At 47.0% G+C, this 17,240-nt stretch overlaps 6 protein-coding genes across 6 annotated transcripts; all 6 read right to left on the reverse strand.

Annotated features, from left to right (window-relative positions):
- Positions 1-808: 808 nt before the first annotated feature.
- Positions 809-1,537, reverse strand: ABOM_007450 (ribonuclease P subunit p20 family protein; the record flags this gene model as incomplete). Its single annotated transcript, XM_022534579.1, has 2 exons — positions 809-1,374; positions 1,462-1,537. 2 exons carry the CDS (start codon positions 1,535-1,537, stop codon positions 809-811), a joined length of 642 nt encoding a protein of 213 aa, XP_022388394.1.
- A 787-nt stretch (positions 1,538-2,324) lies between these two features.
- ABOM_007451 (uncharacterized protein) lies at positions 2,325-2,834 on the reverse strand (the record flags this gene model as incomplete). The annotated part of the gene is made up of 1 exon (XM_022534580.1): positions 2,325-2,834. The coding sequence occupies one exon, from the start codon at positions 2,832-2,834 to the stop codon at positions 2,325-2,327; it is 510 nt and encodes a 169-aa protein (XP_022388393.1).
- Positions 2,835-4,709: 1,875 nt separating this feature from the next.
- On the reverse strand, positions 4,710-6,537 carry ABOM_007452 (protein kinase domain-containing protein; the record flags this gene model as incomplete). The annotated part of the gene is made up of 2 exons (XM_022534581.1): positions 4,710-5,888; positions 5,950-6,537. 2 exons carry the CDS (start codon positions 6,535-6,537, stop codon positions 4,710-4,712), a joined length of 1,767 nt encoding a protein of 588 aa, XP_022388396.1.
- A 1,164-nt stretch (positions 6,538-7,701) lies between these two features.
- On the reverse strand, positions 7,702-9,736 carry ABOM_007453 (uncharacterized protein; the record flags this gene model as incomplete). The annotated part of the gene is made up of 7 exons (XM_022534582.1): positions 7,702-8,025; positions 8,092-8,172; positions 8,231-8,365; positions 8,425-8,739; positions 8,847-9,163; positions 9,230-9,455; positions 9,524-9,736. 7 exons carry the CDS (start codon positions 9,734-9,736, stop codon positions 7,702-7,704), a joined length of 1,611 nt encoding a protein of 536 aa, XP_022388395.1.
- A 1,341-nt stretch (positions 9,737-11,077) lies between these two features.
- ABOM_007454 (uncharacterized protein) lies at positions 11,078-11,659 on the reverse strand (the record flags this gene model as incomplete). Its single annotated transcript, XM_022534583.1, has 3 exons — positions 11,078-11,185; positions 11,248-11,307; positions 11,564-11,659. 3 exons carry the CDS (start codon positions 11,657-11,659, stop codon positions 11,078-11,080), a joined length of 264 nt encoding a protein of 87 aa, XP_022388391.1.
- Positions 11,660-15,080: 3,421 nt separating this feature from the next.
- Positions 15,081-16,643, reverse strand: ergS (the record flags this gene model as incomplete). The annotated part of the gene is made up of 1 exon (XM_022534584.1): positions 15,081-16,643. The coding sequence occupies one exon, from the start codon at positions 16,641-16,643 to the stop codon at positions 15,081-15,083; it is 1,563 nt and encodes a 520-aa protein (XP_022388390.1).
- Between the last annotated feature and the right edge of the window lie 597 nt (positions 16,644-17,240).

Consider the following 17,240-nt stretch of genomic DNA (forward strand, 5'->3'; position numbering starts at 1 on the left):
GCCATATTATCATTTGAACGATGCGTGGTCCACGGAAACAATTTCTTTTGGATTGAAAAGATCGAGAGAAGGCAACTCTAGAAGCGTTGATATGCAAGATATCACTCCCCTTGACTCTCTGTCCAGGTTGTATATATCTGATGTAGCTATGTGTACTAAACTACTCTGAGATGCATTGTCTCGGGGTGTTGCGTCTAGCTTCCAGTTTTAGCGTGAGCGTGCAAAAAGTCATGGTATTTAGTTTTGAGATCGGTGTGGAGTTACTCTAGAGCACCCTCGTTTTGCAACATGTTTTCTGGTCTTAAAACGCTGGATTTCCTAGTTTCTTCAAATCCAATAACTCGGCAAGTGGCACATCTCAACACACAATTGTTCATGTGTATTGAATATGTCCAACACGCAGTAATATAGACAAAAGCCTATAGACGCGAAAGTCTTCGCGTTTGGGAGATCTTCCTTCCCTCCCCCTTGAAATCCTCGAAGAATACCTCCATAAGAGGTTCAGGTGGACTGTTGCCTGTTTGTGATGCCTGCCAGTGTATACAACATTGCGGTCGTCCACCTCAACAATATCGAACATCAAGAGGGATATTAGCAAAGGAGCTGTACCACGACGGATGGTATCTTGACCCGGCTCTCGCGTTTGGCGTAAAAGGAGGCCTGTTCTCCACGCACAGTCCGAACCATAACATCGCATGAGCACTTGGGTAAACGACCGGCGCTATCCCCAGCAGCTTCTCTCCCTCATCTTGATCCTCGGTCGACCATCGGGTCCAAAGTTTCTTCCCAGAGCACACGCATACCTTTTTCATTTCAAGGCAATCGAAACTTCCACCTTATTCACCCACCGCGTCCTCGTCTCAGGCAACTCCTCCTCCTCGGCAGCCGCCAAAGCACTAGCCGCCCGCCTCTGCTTCTTCGCCTTAGACTCAGAAGCCTGCGAAGCACCCCCCTTCACCTTCTCCTCCAAACTCCTCTTCCTCTCCTCATCCTCAACAACATCATCAACAACAAGCACACTCCCCGTCTCAACACGCACCGCATACTCGCTCTCCCTCTCCTCAAACCATTTCCCCACCCGCAGCGCCTTCTCAATCGCCCGCCCCGTCGCCTTAACAAACACCTCCTCCTTCTTCAGCGCCTCACTCCCGCGCGCAATCTGCGCCAGTCTCTCTCGGTCCCGCTTCTTGGAGCTCGACAGGTTCACAGACGCGGTCGCGCGTTTCTCAGCCTGTTGCAGGAATTTCTGGACGCGTTTCACAGCGCTCATGAACGGCGTGTTGGATGATACGTAGACGATTTTGGGGACACTGGCGCCGGCATATGGGGATGCTATTGGGGCGTGGGGGATCGGGCGTTTTTGGATTCCGGCATCTGCGGTTTAGACTGTTAGTTTTGGGTTTGGTTTGGTTTCGTCTTTTCTTGTTTTATCTTGGGAAGGGCGATTGCGGGTTGACGCACGTTTGGGGAGCTTGAGCATGTCTTTATTCTTTTTTTCGAAGGTGAGGGCGTTTCGTAGAGGTTCGGTGGTGGGCATTTTGAGGGGTTTTTTTTTTGTTGGAGTTTTCGGTGTAGAGGATCCTGAGAAGGAGGCAGAGGTGAAGAGTGAAGATATCAAGGTATATTATATGCTAAGAGGTCGTTGTCGTACGTAGGTTTGGTGGTTATCGCGAATTGTTCGTTGGAGTTTAGAGTTTAGATAGATAGGAATTGGTCTGCGATAAAACTAGTCCGCGTTTGGATGTGTTTGTTTGGTTTGCATGGCTTTTACGTTTTGGAGCAAGTATGAGTGAGGTCATTGGTTAGGGCTATCTTCCTATTCGGAAATGTCTTGGAGATGTCATAATCTCGAATGGTGTGTGGATTAGGACGTGGTATTGAATGATTTGTCGTTAAAATGCTGGAAGAAGAATCATGAAGAGTTCAACTTCAGACTGCTATAAATATCATTTCTGAGGTTTTGTATAGCCCTGTCAATGTTTCGTCAATCATTTACATTTATTTATTGTCATCATGTTTTGACTTGAATGGTCAGGAAAGCATTTGCTATCTTGGAGGATGATTTGTATTCATGGGATGTATCCTGCTGCGCGTTTATTGTGACAAAAGCATATGATGACAAAGCACATGCGAACCCGATTCATTAATCATAACCGTCGTAACAAGTTGAGCTCGGTGAAACCATAGATCTGTATGGTAAAAGACCTAACTGTCCCATCCCTGATGGCAGAAGCGGCGTGAAAGAATTGCCCCTGTAATCGAAGAAAGAATAAAAAGGAGTCGATGATAATCATGCATGATAAGACGATCTTGATGCGAGTGCATCAGCCCGCAGCATTGCGCCACATATATCGCTCTTTCGGCGAGGATCTTCGGTTTAAGAGTAATTTGACTCTGCACTGTAAACTATCGACCATGTTTCTCTTCCGGGGCGAGTCTGGTATCCGGATCAGATCGTTCTCAGGCTTGATAAATGCACTGACATGTCGGCGTTGGGTCATTGCCTTGATGGCTTGGGTAATCTGAGATCGGATAGGAGGAGGCGCGGGTCTATGCTTTGTTGCGTTGCCCGGAATAGCAATAGCTTTGCTACTGTTTACACCACAGGATGCATGGGCAGGCTGGCTTGCAGCTTCTTGAGCGGCTTGTACACACTTGCGGAAGACACCGTGGTGGCCCAGACAGCGACGGAGATCGGGGGTAGGAGAGAAGGACTCTTTCTGTAGCTTCCCATGTGAAATCGCAGCCAGAGATGATCGACCATGTACACTGGCACGCGAAGCTTGTCGGAAGAAATTAATAGATTGTTTAAGTTCTGTTGTTGCTATTGCCATGATCGGGAGGATTGTGCTTCTAGCTGACTTGTTATTCACATCGATTGTGGTTTTCTAAGCCCAGGGGGGCTGTCAGGACTTTAAATGAATGGACATAACATCTATGATTCAAAGTTAATTGACCTGTACGCTGTTACCCGGACGGGAAATACCTGGATATTTGATCGGACATGCATCATCCTAGACTCCAGGGAAAAAAGCGGGTCAGTGAGCTTCAAAACCACGGTTGAGCTGCTGGTTTGTCTTCTGTGATTCGCGGGATCTTCCATTACCATTCAGCCAAAACCAGATATGGTCGACCACAGATCGGTGTGCTCATGGCAGCAATGATGTTCGCTGATATGCTATTCTTGTTGGCTGGGTTTATTCGGTGCAGTTCCACGTACTGTTGCATCTGCCCATCGGCGTCAAATATGACGACAGGCTAGCTTCTCTGATAACATTGAAGCGATCGAGGCCCTCTCAGATACAATACATCATATTGGGAAGGTAGCAGTAAAGCTCCCAAGATTCGTCAGTGTCGTACTATATATATAAAGCAATATCATTGAGCCACGCGTCTGGTCCCTGGATGTACCATAGTAACGACTAGGTCCCCCAAACCTATCTCCTGAATATGCGCTCCCCCATATGCTTACCATCCTTCTCCATATGACCCCCTATAAATTATAATCTAAAGTTCAGTGACGGACCACGCGAGCATCATTCACGGATGGCACATGAACGGCACGACTAGTCAGACGTCCCATTATCTATTATTTGGTATTCTGGAGCATTTCCATGACGCCACTGAAAGATTAAATATCGGTTCCGTGAAGAGCAAGTAGTCAAGTTTGTAAATGTCTTGCCATCTTTAGAAAGTATGTGGCTTGTGCATCGGCTGCTCTTAGACTCAACTCGATGATAGAGAGCAGTGTGTGTGGAGTTGATCATCATGGTATGCTCTCATGATTGTCACAGATGGCGTAATCAATCAATATGATCCATCTCAGATCGATATGTGTACGCGACAACAATAATCAGATCGATCGCCCCTCGTTTATTGTTCGCGATGGAGAAGGGCGAGTTTTCAGTGCTCATTGATTATCCCTCATTGAGTGCCCCTGGAAAATGAGTAGAACCCCTCCTCTTTTTTTTTTTTTTGAGTAACGATGCACTGAAACCGGAAGTATGCTTAGGAAGCCTGGTGAACCGTTGAAATCCAAGGCTTCTGAACAGTAAACCACCAATAGTACTAGTATAACAGCTCCAGCACACCCTGGCATATATCGGATCAGGAAAGTTAAGGGTTATTTGTAATATTAGCCCTGCAGTAGGGCTTCTGCAGTGAAATGTCTAATTCCACCATAAATACATGAAGAACAGATGCCCTGCAGGCTGGCGTCCCGAGAGGAACCCCGCCCAAGGTCCGCCCGCCAGCTTGCCGCTAACTTCCACGGCCGCTACCCCTAGAAGCCAGGACCCGGTTAATGTCACGGCGCACTACGGGTCCCAGCCTGGTCCTGTCGTAGCTCTTCGAGTTTAAGAGTTGTCTATCTATCTGTATCCAGCTTGACTCGTATCCTGCCTGCCCAAATCCTCACTCTGACATAGAATATTTCGTACAATTTTACTAAGTTAGAATTGCTAGTGACATGACTGATAACGAGCGTCGACTTCCTCATCATGTCTGCTCTATAGTTCTCCCTTCCCAATGATACATTTGCCAAACACCATCGAAGCTCCCAAAACAACTAATTGGTCCGAAATATACGCCCATGTCAAAGATAATAAACACCTATAGTTCTTCTACATCTTCCCCAAGCATAATCAAGATAGTTAAATCCAAAACAATGAGTACCCATCTTGATAGGAGCAGGGTTGACTACAGCAGGATCAACTGCTGCCGACTTGTGGCCATGTGCCCCTGCTCCTTGGTAGACCTAGATAACTCATGGGCCACGAATTGTCACTATCAACCACTAACCTGGACGGCATATCGCGACCTAACCTATTTAAATACAGGGGTCGAGCATTGTGGACAGTGTCGCCTGGACCGTGTGCTTTGGGGGTGAAGGATGTCGAGCTGGAGCCATGAGACACATTCTGAGCAGAAGGTGATGCTTCGAGAGTGGGCTCCGGGGAGTCATCCAACTTCTGCTGCGGCAACATCTCGTAACGACCCAGAAGGTATTGCGGGTCTGACTCAGCCTTTTTGTACATCTCATTCAATTTCTCGTAGACATTTTGAGCGTCGCTTCGCTCGCGCGGTTCAATGCGGATCATGCGAGACATGATCAAATCCAGCAAGTCACGAAACACGGGGGAGCACCGCGGTTTCATCTTCAACCTCATCACCCATTCATTCACAGATGGACGGACGCTCGTGTGATCTACGCTGTAGAAGCAATCTGTATTCATAGTGTAGTTGGGGTCGTCATATCCCCGGAGTTCGGCGAATTCCCCGATAGCGTTCTCCCCGCATATGATGTAGGTAGCGAGCTCCAAATATAGACACCCGAGACCCCAGATGTCGAAGGCTCGGGTTATGAACTCCCCAGGACGGTGAGGAGGCGAGTAGGTATGAGGGAAGGCTGCATCTACATCATTCGACTTGGACTCAAATCGATGAAGTTTCGCAAGCCCTAGATCTGCAATCAAGAGTATGCCGTTTGGATCTGTGCACTCAGGACGCTTCTTGAACCATATGATGTTCTCAGGTTTCAGATCACCATGTCGTCCATAAAGCGCCGTACTAGATGGGTTACCCGACTGGGGTAGCTTATGTATCACAGATAATCCACTTGCGATTCCGACCACCTGCTTGACCCACCATAGGATATTCCGGCTATTCCATTCGGGTAGCCCAGTCCGCTTCCAGTATTCTCGAAGGTTCTCGTCCGCACAGGGGAACACTAGGTGATTGTCTCCCAGGAAGCTATAGGTGCACAACAGATTGATCAGGTGTGGATGGGGCCCAGCTGAACCCAGTGCCATGAGAAATTCTCTTTCTCTCTGAAACAGAGTTATATCTTGCCGGATGAGCTTCTTGACGGCAACTCTACACCCTTGGCTCTACTTTGGGTTAGCAACCAAGATGCAGCGTTGCTCAGATGCCTGCATTGTTGTCACTCACCTTACTGTCAGGGGGTTCACAGAAGTCGTGGTGGTCGGCATGGATGCGTTCACAGGAGACTCTTCCGTACCCACCTTCAGCAGACTTCGCAGATTCTTTGTCCACAAATGGAAACCTCTGCTGCTCTGGAAAATCGTAATGAACATCTTGGTGAAAGACTGGCACGAGCACCCGCCACTGTTTTGATTCCAATGCTTCCAGGTCTTCATAGTCCCAATCTTCCGGTACCGGAACCTTGTGGCCTTGACTGGTTCGCAAGACGTTCCCGTCCAGTTTGAATGGGAGATTGCCATCTTGTATCCCTCGGTCCAGGAAGGTGTTTATATGATCCACCTTTTTTGACATGACCAGAATTGTAAATAGCTTTTGAGCGCTTTGGACAATCTTCTCTGCCAGCTTGGCTCTTGGGACTCTACTATCGATTCTTTTCTCGGCTAGTATGTCTCGCACGGCATTTTCGTTGATCTCGGCATCGATAATACTTCGCGGAATAAACGCAAGCTTGATTGTGCATTCTCGTATCCGATTCAACGTCGAAGTTAGAATAGGAAACGAGCCTTGACTGGAGTGAGACCCTTCGTGGGACATGGGTGGACTCATGGCCCCGGGAAATCGTTTTGGAGAGCTGGGTTGGAGACGAAGGCCATCCCTGATACGTCGCGAGTTCCATGAAAGGAACAAGAACAAACACACCAAAGAGAAAAGCAAATAATAAAGCGAGTACATACTGGATGCTGTACAAGCTGAGCTGGTTCTTGGAGTGTAACGTCAGTGAAATCTGATTGGGTGGTGACGGGCAAGGAAAGCGAATAAGGATATAATATGAATGAATAGAGAGGAGGTGTACGACAGCAAAGAAAGAAAGGGTATAGATCATATCAAGAAGACGAAGACGAACTGAAGACAACTTTAACGCTTCCGTTCGGCTGGGAGAGGAGAAAATGTCCAGTAGAAGTGGTGTACTGGGCGGTGGTGGTGAAAGTTGTTCCACCTCCTAGGTGGAAGATGAAGTAGAGGAAGGAAAGGGTTAAAGGAACTCAACAATCCGAGAAAAAGGTGGGACGGGAGTGCTACCGCCTGCTTACCTATTCGTTTCTCATGGGAATACTACTAGTATACTACAGTACTAGTATTGCTACTAGTAGTATGTAATAGTCAAATCGTGGTGGCGGAGATCAAGAGGGAGGGAGCGAACACCCCATCTTATTCTACATCATCCACTGAGCACTTACTCTCCCTCGATCGACGTGAGCGGTTGCCTCCGCCGGGTCGGAGAACAGACTGACTGACGATGGTTGACCTCGAGTAAGTTGGCGCTCTCATTGGCGGGCTTGACAATAGTGTTCTGCTAATAGGGAGAAATTGTCGAATGAAGAATGACATTATCGGGCAACGAGGCAGTGATCCTAGAGCTTGTCCATTAGGAATTTAGGACCTCCCCCAGCTAGCCGCAGTAGACCGTCTTTCCTGCGGCTGCGCGTCACTTCACTCTTCACTTTCGCTGCCGGTTTCTCCTTCTTTGCCTTCTCCTTTGCCCGGTCTCTATGCGTCTTCACCCTCAAATCACGGAGATCCTCCAGAACTTTGCACGAGGGACATCCGAGCGTTGTCTCTTCCGTAATCTCTACTAGTACTGCGCTGTCCATTCGATCTACAGTAAATCTGTGTAGACTATGAATACTCGTTGCCTTCATTCAGCCTCTTCAAAGCAAAATACAATTACCTAAGAACGTACGATGGGTTAAGGTTAGTTTAATCGGTTTTGGTCGTGGTGGTGGCATAGGTGGACGGGCGCATCAGGCTGAATAAGGGCATCGTGCCCTGGGTCTCCGCTCGGCCTCGCAACCTGCCTCGTTCCATATCTGCGTCTTCGCCATCCCTGGGTGACACCGGTTTATGACGAACCCGAGTCACCTTCAGAAACCAAGATGAGTCACTATATCGCACAGAAAGTATCCACAGAAAGATCGTAGCTACTGTTAAGGGAACTGAGATAACTGCTAAAATCCAAACCCAGGGTGATATGTATATATCTCCCTGTTCATTAACCTTGACGAACTCTGTGGAAAAGAAATTCTATATGGAAGGGTCAGCAACCGTCTTCATTTTCGATCTATGCCAAGGCCAGCCAATGGAACGCACCGCTACAATGGTGGTAGGGAGGTAAACCAGGCCAACAAGACTCAGCATTTTCACAGCCGCTGCGTCTTCTGCACTCCGTTTCTATCGAACATCCTCATTAATAGTATGTCCGTCACAGCCACGTTGGAAAATAACGCACTGCAAGCTCGGCGAGGTGGTGGCTTTCCTCCTGAGATGTCTGGGCCAGTTCTTTCAAAGCTTTTGTCTCCACGTGTGATGCTCGTGCCAATTGCTTCAAGGCTCGTGTCTCCTCAAAGCTTAGCAGGTCGGTTAACTGTCAGTTCACAGCATGTCAGCAACAGTGCTGAGAGTGGGGTGATAACGGCTGCCTACCAGTTGCTCTGTTGATTGAACACGCTCCTGTAACACCTTGGCTCGTTCCAGGTAAATGCGGGATTCTGCTTCATATTCACTAAACTCTTCGATCATGGAACTGCAGGAACAGTCATTTCTGGCACCACAGCTCATTTGACAGTGTCGTTGGCAGCTCTTCCCAATGCGACCGATGGTGTTTACAGCAGTCTGAAGGACAACAATCAAATCCGTTATGTAATCTCCCAGTTGTTTAAGGCGTTGTCTGTCGTCCACCTTGAAGTATGTCATATGTTTATCTCCGTCTTCGACATCCCAGACAATGAGCCGGTCAGCCTAAAGGGCGCATAGTTTAGCCCGCGTAAACCGAAGCGGAAAGCATGCGTGCAGGTGCATACACATTGGTAAGAGTAAGAAGACTAAAAGAGAGTGAACGAACAGACCTTTTGCTTGCATTCCGACTCTAACCAAGCCATGTAATCCATCCAGCAGCTGAGGCCATCAGCTATGAGTCTCTCGTGAATAGAGAAGTGCGGCTTCATGACCTCCCCCTCGAATGGGCTTCCGGGGAAACACTGAGAGACCTCATTTTCGGTCGTACGGGAGGGCGCAATCAGAATGAACACCGACGAGCTTGCTGATCCATCATGCGGGTATGTCAATTTATGGTAAACCCCCGTCTGACGAATTGACCAGGGACACTCCCCTTTGGACGTCGGGCGCTGGTTACGTTCAACTCGCCGGATCACATATGCAATCTCTATGCCACCAGTCAACCTATCGGGTATTCTCTACATTGAAGACGTAAGGGCTTTCAGGATCTAACCATCAACTTTGCCGTCTCCCCTCTGCGAGCTTTTGGCACGAAAGGAAGGAAATGCATATTCATTCTCCACGACTCTGATGCCAAATGTGAGGACTGACTTCCAGAAATATGGGAAGACGCTTTGTTCTTCTAGGAGGCGGTGGAAAAGTTCGCTCGATATGTTTAATGTCGTCCACGATCGCAACTGTGCGACCGTATAGACTTGTGCACAAGCAATGGTCTCTTCCTATGGTGGATTAGAGAATACGTTAGCTATTGACTGGGGAAAGGTACCATACAAGGTGGTGGAATTACCTGATGGAGTCTCTTCAGCTCCGAGATGTGATTAATCGGGATGGGTTGCTTGGTTTGCAATGTCCGTCTGCCACATGAGTCCTTTGACGAAGAAAAAAGATAAACTACCAGCTGAGCAGCGTCGTTCCTAGATTTAAAGAGACTGTTCGTCCTGGACTTGATCTTTTCCTCTAGGAATTGATCAACACGGGAAGAAGGGTAACTGTGGTCCATTTTCCGGCGCACCGAGGGATTGAATTGTCAGTCAACATCTAGAAGACCACAAGCCTGAGACGCAGACGCATGCATTTATACACCAGCGAGAACACAGCTTGAGGCTTCAATCTCAGTACCCACGATATCTTTTTGCATGCGGCTCTAATTCAAGAGGCTGAACATTTAAGCCGCAACCATATGTCCCTCTAGGCATTGGATGGGAAGGTTTCTACCTGGTTAGCACTTGAACTACTAGGCAAATCGGTCTTATGAGGGCAAAAGACAGCTGAGCGCAGGGCGAATGTAAACGATGGGCCGTATTTCAACACATGCCAGCGATCAGCAGGCTTTCCTCATGTTTGTCAGTCAGCGGGAGACTCTCCAGGGCTCGCGGAATGGCACCTCTTAAAATCGAGGGTCAACCCTAGTACTTTAGTAGCGCCTACAATATCCAATGAGGATGTAGCATTACTGTGTCAAGGCCTATCAATCAGGTTCCATCGTGCTGGAAGGCTTATGCAGGTGCCATCACAAGGTGATATTTTGTACTGCGTATACATTTATAGAGTAATGGGTATGTCCATCAATATTACGCCATGTACAACCTCCTCACCCCCCACCCCCCACCATAATTCTTCCCGATTGCGCAGCACTTGGAGTGGGCTCCCGTTTGATGTTTATTGTACAACGTATTGATAATGCTTGCGTGGAGATTTTCTAATACCATACTCGACACTCATTGATTTGCTCCTGGATAAAGATTTAGTAATTCTTATCAACACAGTCACTCCACATAGTCCAAACCTGAGTTAGTCCCGGCGAGCGTGCTCGTTCTTGGTCCAACACGTATATTTTATATTGATCCAGGCGTAACTATGCGGCATACCTTAGCCATGGACAGGTGTCCTAACGACGAGCAAAGAAACACACCTCGACCCGAAAATTAGCTTGCCCATATTCATTTCCCAGCAATTTAATGAGCTTCTTCGGATTCATGTATTTGCCCTCAATAACCTGATTAGGGGTTATACTGGGGGAGCGTCCTCGGCCCATCGCACGACAAGGCTGTGGAAGTTGCTTTTGTGCACTCAACATCAAGAAGAATCAAGAGATCGGATTCATACACGAACAAGAAAGAAAAATTTTCATATTCACATTTGCACAATAGTCATGGTTTGGAGGTGCTCAAACAGATATTATATTTTTCTCATCCTTATATCCCGCGATCACTCCTTGCTATGAATAGAAGTCAAAACGAGTTGTACTTCTGAGCACGCCCCGGTCAGACAGAACTAGAACTACAGCTGTCGATATCATCCTATTGGGTCGGTATTAGTATTACCTCTCACGAATTGTGCATCAGTTAGGGGCTCGTTTCAAGCCGCGTGCATAGGTGGCGGGTACGGCGCAATGACAGACCTGCGATAATGCTTGTGGTAAGGTCAGGTAGCAAATTCCTCGTCGAATCTTTGGTCCCAGTCAGCACAGCCCCGTTTATCCAACCTTATGGTGCATTAGTTGCGGCAAACTACGCTGATGCTGATGTGTTTCTCCGCGCCTTTTTTGCACTCAGCAAGCAGGCTGCAAGGCTGATTTTGAAAGGCAAATGATAGTGATCGAGTTGGGTAAGGCAAACACGTAAGACACGCAAGGCCAAGGAGGGACAGCAAACAACCAAAAATGAGGCCAAAGAAAAATAGGACGAGGGCTTCAATCCGATCTCCTGGCACCATCTAACCAAGATGGAAATACCCGCTCAATGATTTCTTGGAGAAAGGGTCATCCAAACGAATTAGATAGCCAACTGTGGCGATTTAGAAACATTAATAAAAACTCTGAGCTTACACTAACTTGATACCCTCCCTGTGGGTATCGCCTCTTCAGCAGTGCCTCCAGGCGATCCTGCACGACATATCGCAAGACAATCGTCTGAGATTCCATAATATAGCGATAATGAGGTTTTGCCACTAACTTTACCTGAGTGAGCACTCATTCAATCGGAGCCAAACAAAACCCCAAGACTCTCGGTAAGGGTGATCTAGCCTTGGGCAACTCACAGTATATGATGAGCGGAGTCTGCAGTAATAGACAGTCTAGCAAGGCTTGATGCACTGCAATCGGCTTGTTTTATTTGGTCATCACGGAGTTTCTTTCGCCTCATATAGTCTATTAGTTGCAAGAGCCCCATCGCAGATTGAGGCCAAACTGTTGATCTTGGGTAATGTTGTGTAGTATCTACTTCGCGCGGATGCCCAATGTACAATGTTTGTCTGCGCAGGTGCTACATGTCAATTTCTCTGATAGGCAGGATCGAAAAAAAGAAAACATAGAAATATATTACGCAAGGGTATGAATCCGGTCTATTGCGTGTTGTCCTGTCCTCTTCCGACCGGCCATCCTAGTCGAAGCAGATCGACAATGGCTCCGACTGGTGTGTTTGTACTACTAGCAGTTAGATGATTTCATATAACCAGTCTGTTGACGTGGCCATGGCAGAGCCTGGGGCTCAAAAGTGGCGGTCTAACTCGTTCGTGAAGCCGAAATGGACTTCAATGCAGTGGAAATTCATGGATGGGGAGACTTGGACTTCGTATCTGTAGAATAACTGCATATATATGTATCACGAGTATTCTTCGGGGCAGTATACCTCCGTGTGGCAATGATTGGCTTCCTTCGGGCCAGCACCCTGCACACCACATTGTAAGTGAAGGCAAGGTGCTAATTACGAAATATTATTCGCGTTTTCTTCTGTTTACTTAATATCACCGAAAGCCGAAGATATATCACATGCACAGGTAGAATTGCAAAATAATCTAAAAGTCAGGATACAGCGTTTTGTGCGTGGCTCATATTCAGGCTAATGCGGAAGGATAACATCAGGTCTACTCATAATATCTTTCAAAAGTATAAGAGGTAGTAGTAGGTTGGTTGTGTGACAACTAGCATGGGAGGACTTTATATTTATATACGATCATCATCCTAAGCAATTTATACAGTACATGGGCTTCTGAATATACGAATAACGCTGAGATTCAGCCAACATTGTGATAATGCTCTCGAAAATATTCGTTATAGTTAGGCTGTGATGTCTATGATCATTTGAATAATGAGCTACTCATTCTTGAGATACAATATATTTTTACCATCCATACTTCGTTAGATTAGAGCTCCTTGGTGAAGTCTTACGTTCTTGCGCGTTCTTGTTGGTTGTCATCATCCGGTCAATCTTCCGTCTGGTAGCTATCACTTTTACTTCGATACCAACCTCATGACCTTCCAGTGTACTCCTAAGTTTGATACATTTTTCATTTAGTCTAAAGGCCCAGCCTTCCGCCCGAGCCCCAACAAATAAGTCGGCATGGTAGCTACCCTCATTAATGTCACATAGCTAAAACAGTTATCAAGGTACAGATTCCGCTTTGATGTTTGAACGGAGTGATTGAACTTGGGTGTCCAAACTCGAGCTTCGCTCTCATGGTCCGTGAAGCCAGTCCATGATGGTGAATGTGTGAAAGGAACAATGTCTCTTGGTCCTTGGATGTCCCAGATCTCGGCTTTGATCATATGAAAGAGGGTTAGTCTGGATAAGAATAATCCAAATTTCCATTGACGTAAGGATCTACGGCGTCTCCTGTCCCCTTATCTTCGCAACTGTGCTTTGAAGAAGAAGGAATAAAGGCATAGAACCGTCGTCAATTTACAACAACACCATTTTCCCCAGATATTTCATTTCTCAAAAAATATCTTTGCTACCACCAGCAGCCATTGCCGTGCAGTGGGGCAAGTTGATGTTTACCGTCTCATGATGCTCAATACCTCCCTTCCTTATTTTGATAATAACTTTCCTATACCAGGTCCAATAATTGCTACTAGTCCAGAAATTGATTAACATATAATTCTCACTAAGGCATTCCACTTATGACGATGCTAGAATATGCACAATTCTATTGCAAATTGGTTTTGTGACGGATGGAATTTGCCTCTATCAAGACTCTCACAATCTTCACGAGAAGCTTGACATAGTATTGAGCGTAGTCCTTGCGGTCAAACAAACAATAGAACCCATTTACACAGTATAAGAACACAAATATATTCTTGATATACAAAGAGGTTACATCTCCAATTCAGACTACACAAATAGTTATCACGTCACCGTACAAACAATCCGTATCTCCTCCCTACTCTTCATCCCATAGAAATTCTAGCCACTGCGAATAAAAACCTATAAAGCCCGGAGAAGATACACTTAGAGCACCTCATAGCCGTGACCCTCGGCGATACGCGCACACCATCGTAAATATACATCCATCTCTATGCCCTATTGCCACGCCGAATCGAGATCCCTAAACAATATATATCCAAACAGTAACGTAACATCATAAACGCACTAAACCATTCCAGGAAAGAGATACGCCGAGTCGGCTGTGGATCAATCGGCGGAAAGTTATACAACGCAGTATCAATCGGGGCCCAGAATTGTCCGCATAGAGGATGTTCGCCGGTGCCGTTGACTAAAAGGGTAGTACTAGCTACTCCGTAACTAACTTTGCCGACCCTTCTCGGAGATGCTAAGACGGAAGGCTTCGGGCGAAGTTCGGCATCTCCATTTTGATCTTCGGGATAGGCTCTGCGCCTCTTGATATCGGAAAAGTTGATGAAGGATTGTGCTTGTAAGGTTTCTATTGAAATTACCGATAAAAGATACATGTTATCGTGCTATAATACGTTAAAGCCGTTGCCGACCGAATGTTCGCGAGTGATGCGTTGGTATAGTAATCCGTATAAAGTTATTGAATAGGTAAACGCCCCACGGTCTAGAAGGGGGTTAGAGTTTATACCGTACCCACAAGTTTACGGAATAGGGTGGAAAAGGCTTAGTTAACTTTTGAGCGCAAGGCTTATTCAAAGAACCATGGTCAGTATGCTCACCCGATGTATCCCTTGGACCGTTGGAAGTTAGAACTAAGAATTTTCACTGCAGTTTTCTTAGGCTAAGCGGCCCGGATACTCATGATAATCTTTGCATGGAATAACAGGAATGCCATTTTAAATGGTATTGAAACTGGAACCCAACACAAATCAAAATTGTGATCCAAACACAATGTGCCTATGCCCTATACTCGAATGAATAAACGAGGCCCAAGGAACGCCGGTGATGATATATAATACAAACAATCACGGTGCAATGCTTATCAGGCATGTACAGCCGGCGATCAACATCCATGGACATTGCCACTATATAATTAAATGTTTTTGTAACCCCAACAAAATGACGGCTGCAAAACCAAAACACCAATCCCGTATGAAGTTCAGATTATTAGGAATGAAATATAGCACGCAAACATGTCGATGGCGAGGTACGTCATCTATCTTCTCCTGGTCTTTCTTTATGCGAGGCGGACTTCGCTTCGGAGCGAACAAGTTTGCGAATGCTGATGTTGGCCATATGGACCATGGCAAGCATATGTCGCAGTCCAGGAACACCTGATGGGAACACCAAATATAACTCTGAGTCCAAGAATGGATCGGGACGGAACTTGTCGTGATACGCCTTCTTTCCTCCTATGGGTAATCTCTGGAAGGTGTGACGGTATAACGACCGCGTAATCTTTTCAATAGCCGATGGTAAACCCGTCACATCGCCTAAGGTCGTAAGAGGTTCGTATCCGAGACTGAGGTAAGATACATTCATTTGGTTGAGAAGCGCCATGGCTGCGTAAGCCAGCAAGTCGCTAATCCCTTTAGGTGCACCGGGAGCAGCGATGCAGGGGTCAATATGATATCCTTCGTTGGCACCAACCCGACGAAGCGCTGCGAATCCGTTAGCGACACCGTCGGGGTCGCGGGTATATATGTAGATCATTAGATTAGGAAAATCGAACGGGTTGTAAACGGTAATAAAAGCCTGGGCTGCGGCCGCGGCTTGATTGCGTTGATGCCGCCATGATTCATAAATGGCCATTAATTCGCTCTGTAAGGACGGGTTTGCCCCATATTCTGGAGCGTAAACACCTAAGGTGATACCACCTTTGTCTGGATTGAGTAGTTGTTTGTTTTGGACGATGATTCGCTTGCCACTTCGCTCCATCAGCACATCGTTCGTCATCGGATTGAGCACACGCTCAGCACCGAATTGTAATGTAGTCCAATGTTGCTGTCGCGCATGCTTGACTAGACTGTCACTGGCCCCCATGAAAGCAATTCCCCAGTGGAACTGCTTTCGGTAAGCCTTGAACTCGTCTAGGATATCGGGAAACAAATACGGCTCACATAGAGGGTCCCCTGCGACTATTGCTACCTGATTTTGCACCTTATAACACAAAGCCCCGGTTCGTGCCTTGTTGAGGAAGAAATTGTAACTTCGGTCGAGTATTACCATATGTGAGACTTTTCCATAGCGCCCAGCTAATCTCTCTAATACTTCGGCATTGTCCATATGATCTCGGCCGGGTAGGTTGATCTGCGGTAAGGATGTCGACGTAGACAGCGGTACGAACCCGGTGCGTCCTAGAGGCAAGGATGATTCGGAGCTTGAACGACCGTATGTGTTTGAGGAATGACGGGAAGATAGCGCATCTGAGTCTGATGTCGGTTCCACAAGGGTTTGGCTGCTGCTGCTACTCCCACAACAGCTGCTGCCACAACGTCGGGATTTTGCGTCATGAAAAGTATGTGCCGATGGTGGAAGTAAGGAAATCTGATCACGTTTACGATCCGCAGGAAGTGAACACCAAATGCATGTATTGTCTAGCTTTGAGTGACTGTATAGTTGGCTCGCCAGGGACTCACCCACAGTACGAAATAGGAGGTCTTTCTTTGCCGGGCTTGACTTCTTTTTAGGGGCCTTCGGTCGCTTAGTCTTTGCACCGTCGGGTGTTTGTAGGACAATTGGGGGAACGTCTTCAACGCTCGATTGAATAGACATGGTGGACAGTTGGTATGACAGAATATGAAAGATTTTGCTTCATTGTCTGGGAGACAGGCAGGTTCCTGTGCTCAATACAGATTAAAGAGCCCTTTAATGGACCCCTGATGGACCCCATAAGGGCACTGAGTGGATGGACGCTTCGCCTCCACTCACACCAAACAATAAGAGTCGGATTTGGCAATAGAATGATATCGCCCGGCGGGTATTCCGAAGGATACTTAGGCAGTAGCATTCGTTGGACCAGGATTGGTCTATTCAGATAAGGGGTCCGACGCGTAGTCTGCAACTATAGCGCTTTCTTTTAAGTTCAGTGGCCCGGAGAGGTGACATTTGCTTATGCGGACCCCGCGGGTGCCGTCTTGGACGGACTGCGGATCCGTAGGGATTCCAACGTCAGATCGTGTTTGAGAAACCCTTTACTTGTCTGCCTAATTGAGCCCTGCTTAGCCCTACGCCGGGGTTTTGTCGGGCACACAACATGCCATCCAAACAGGTTTTTACTCTTCAACCTGTTTCATTGTTTTCTCTAGGGATTCGGCAGGTTGGCCTCGAATGTGGCCGCAATTTCAGCGCGATGAGGACGTCATTGGAAAG

This window comes from Aspergillus bombycis, assembly GCF_001792695.1.
Source record: "Aspergillus bombycis strain NRRL26010 chromosome Unknown contig00052, whole genome shotgun sequence".
Classification (NCBI taxonomy): Eukaryota; Fungi; Ascomycota; class Eurotiomycetes; order Eurotiales; family Aspergillaceae; genus Aspergillus; species Aspergillus bombycis.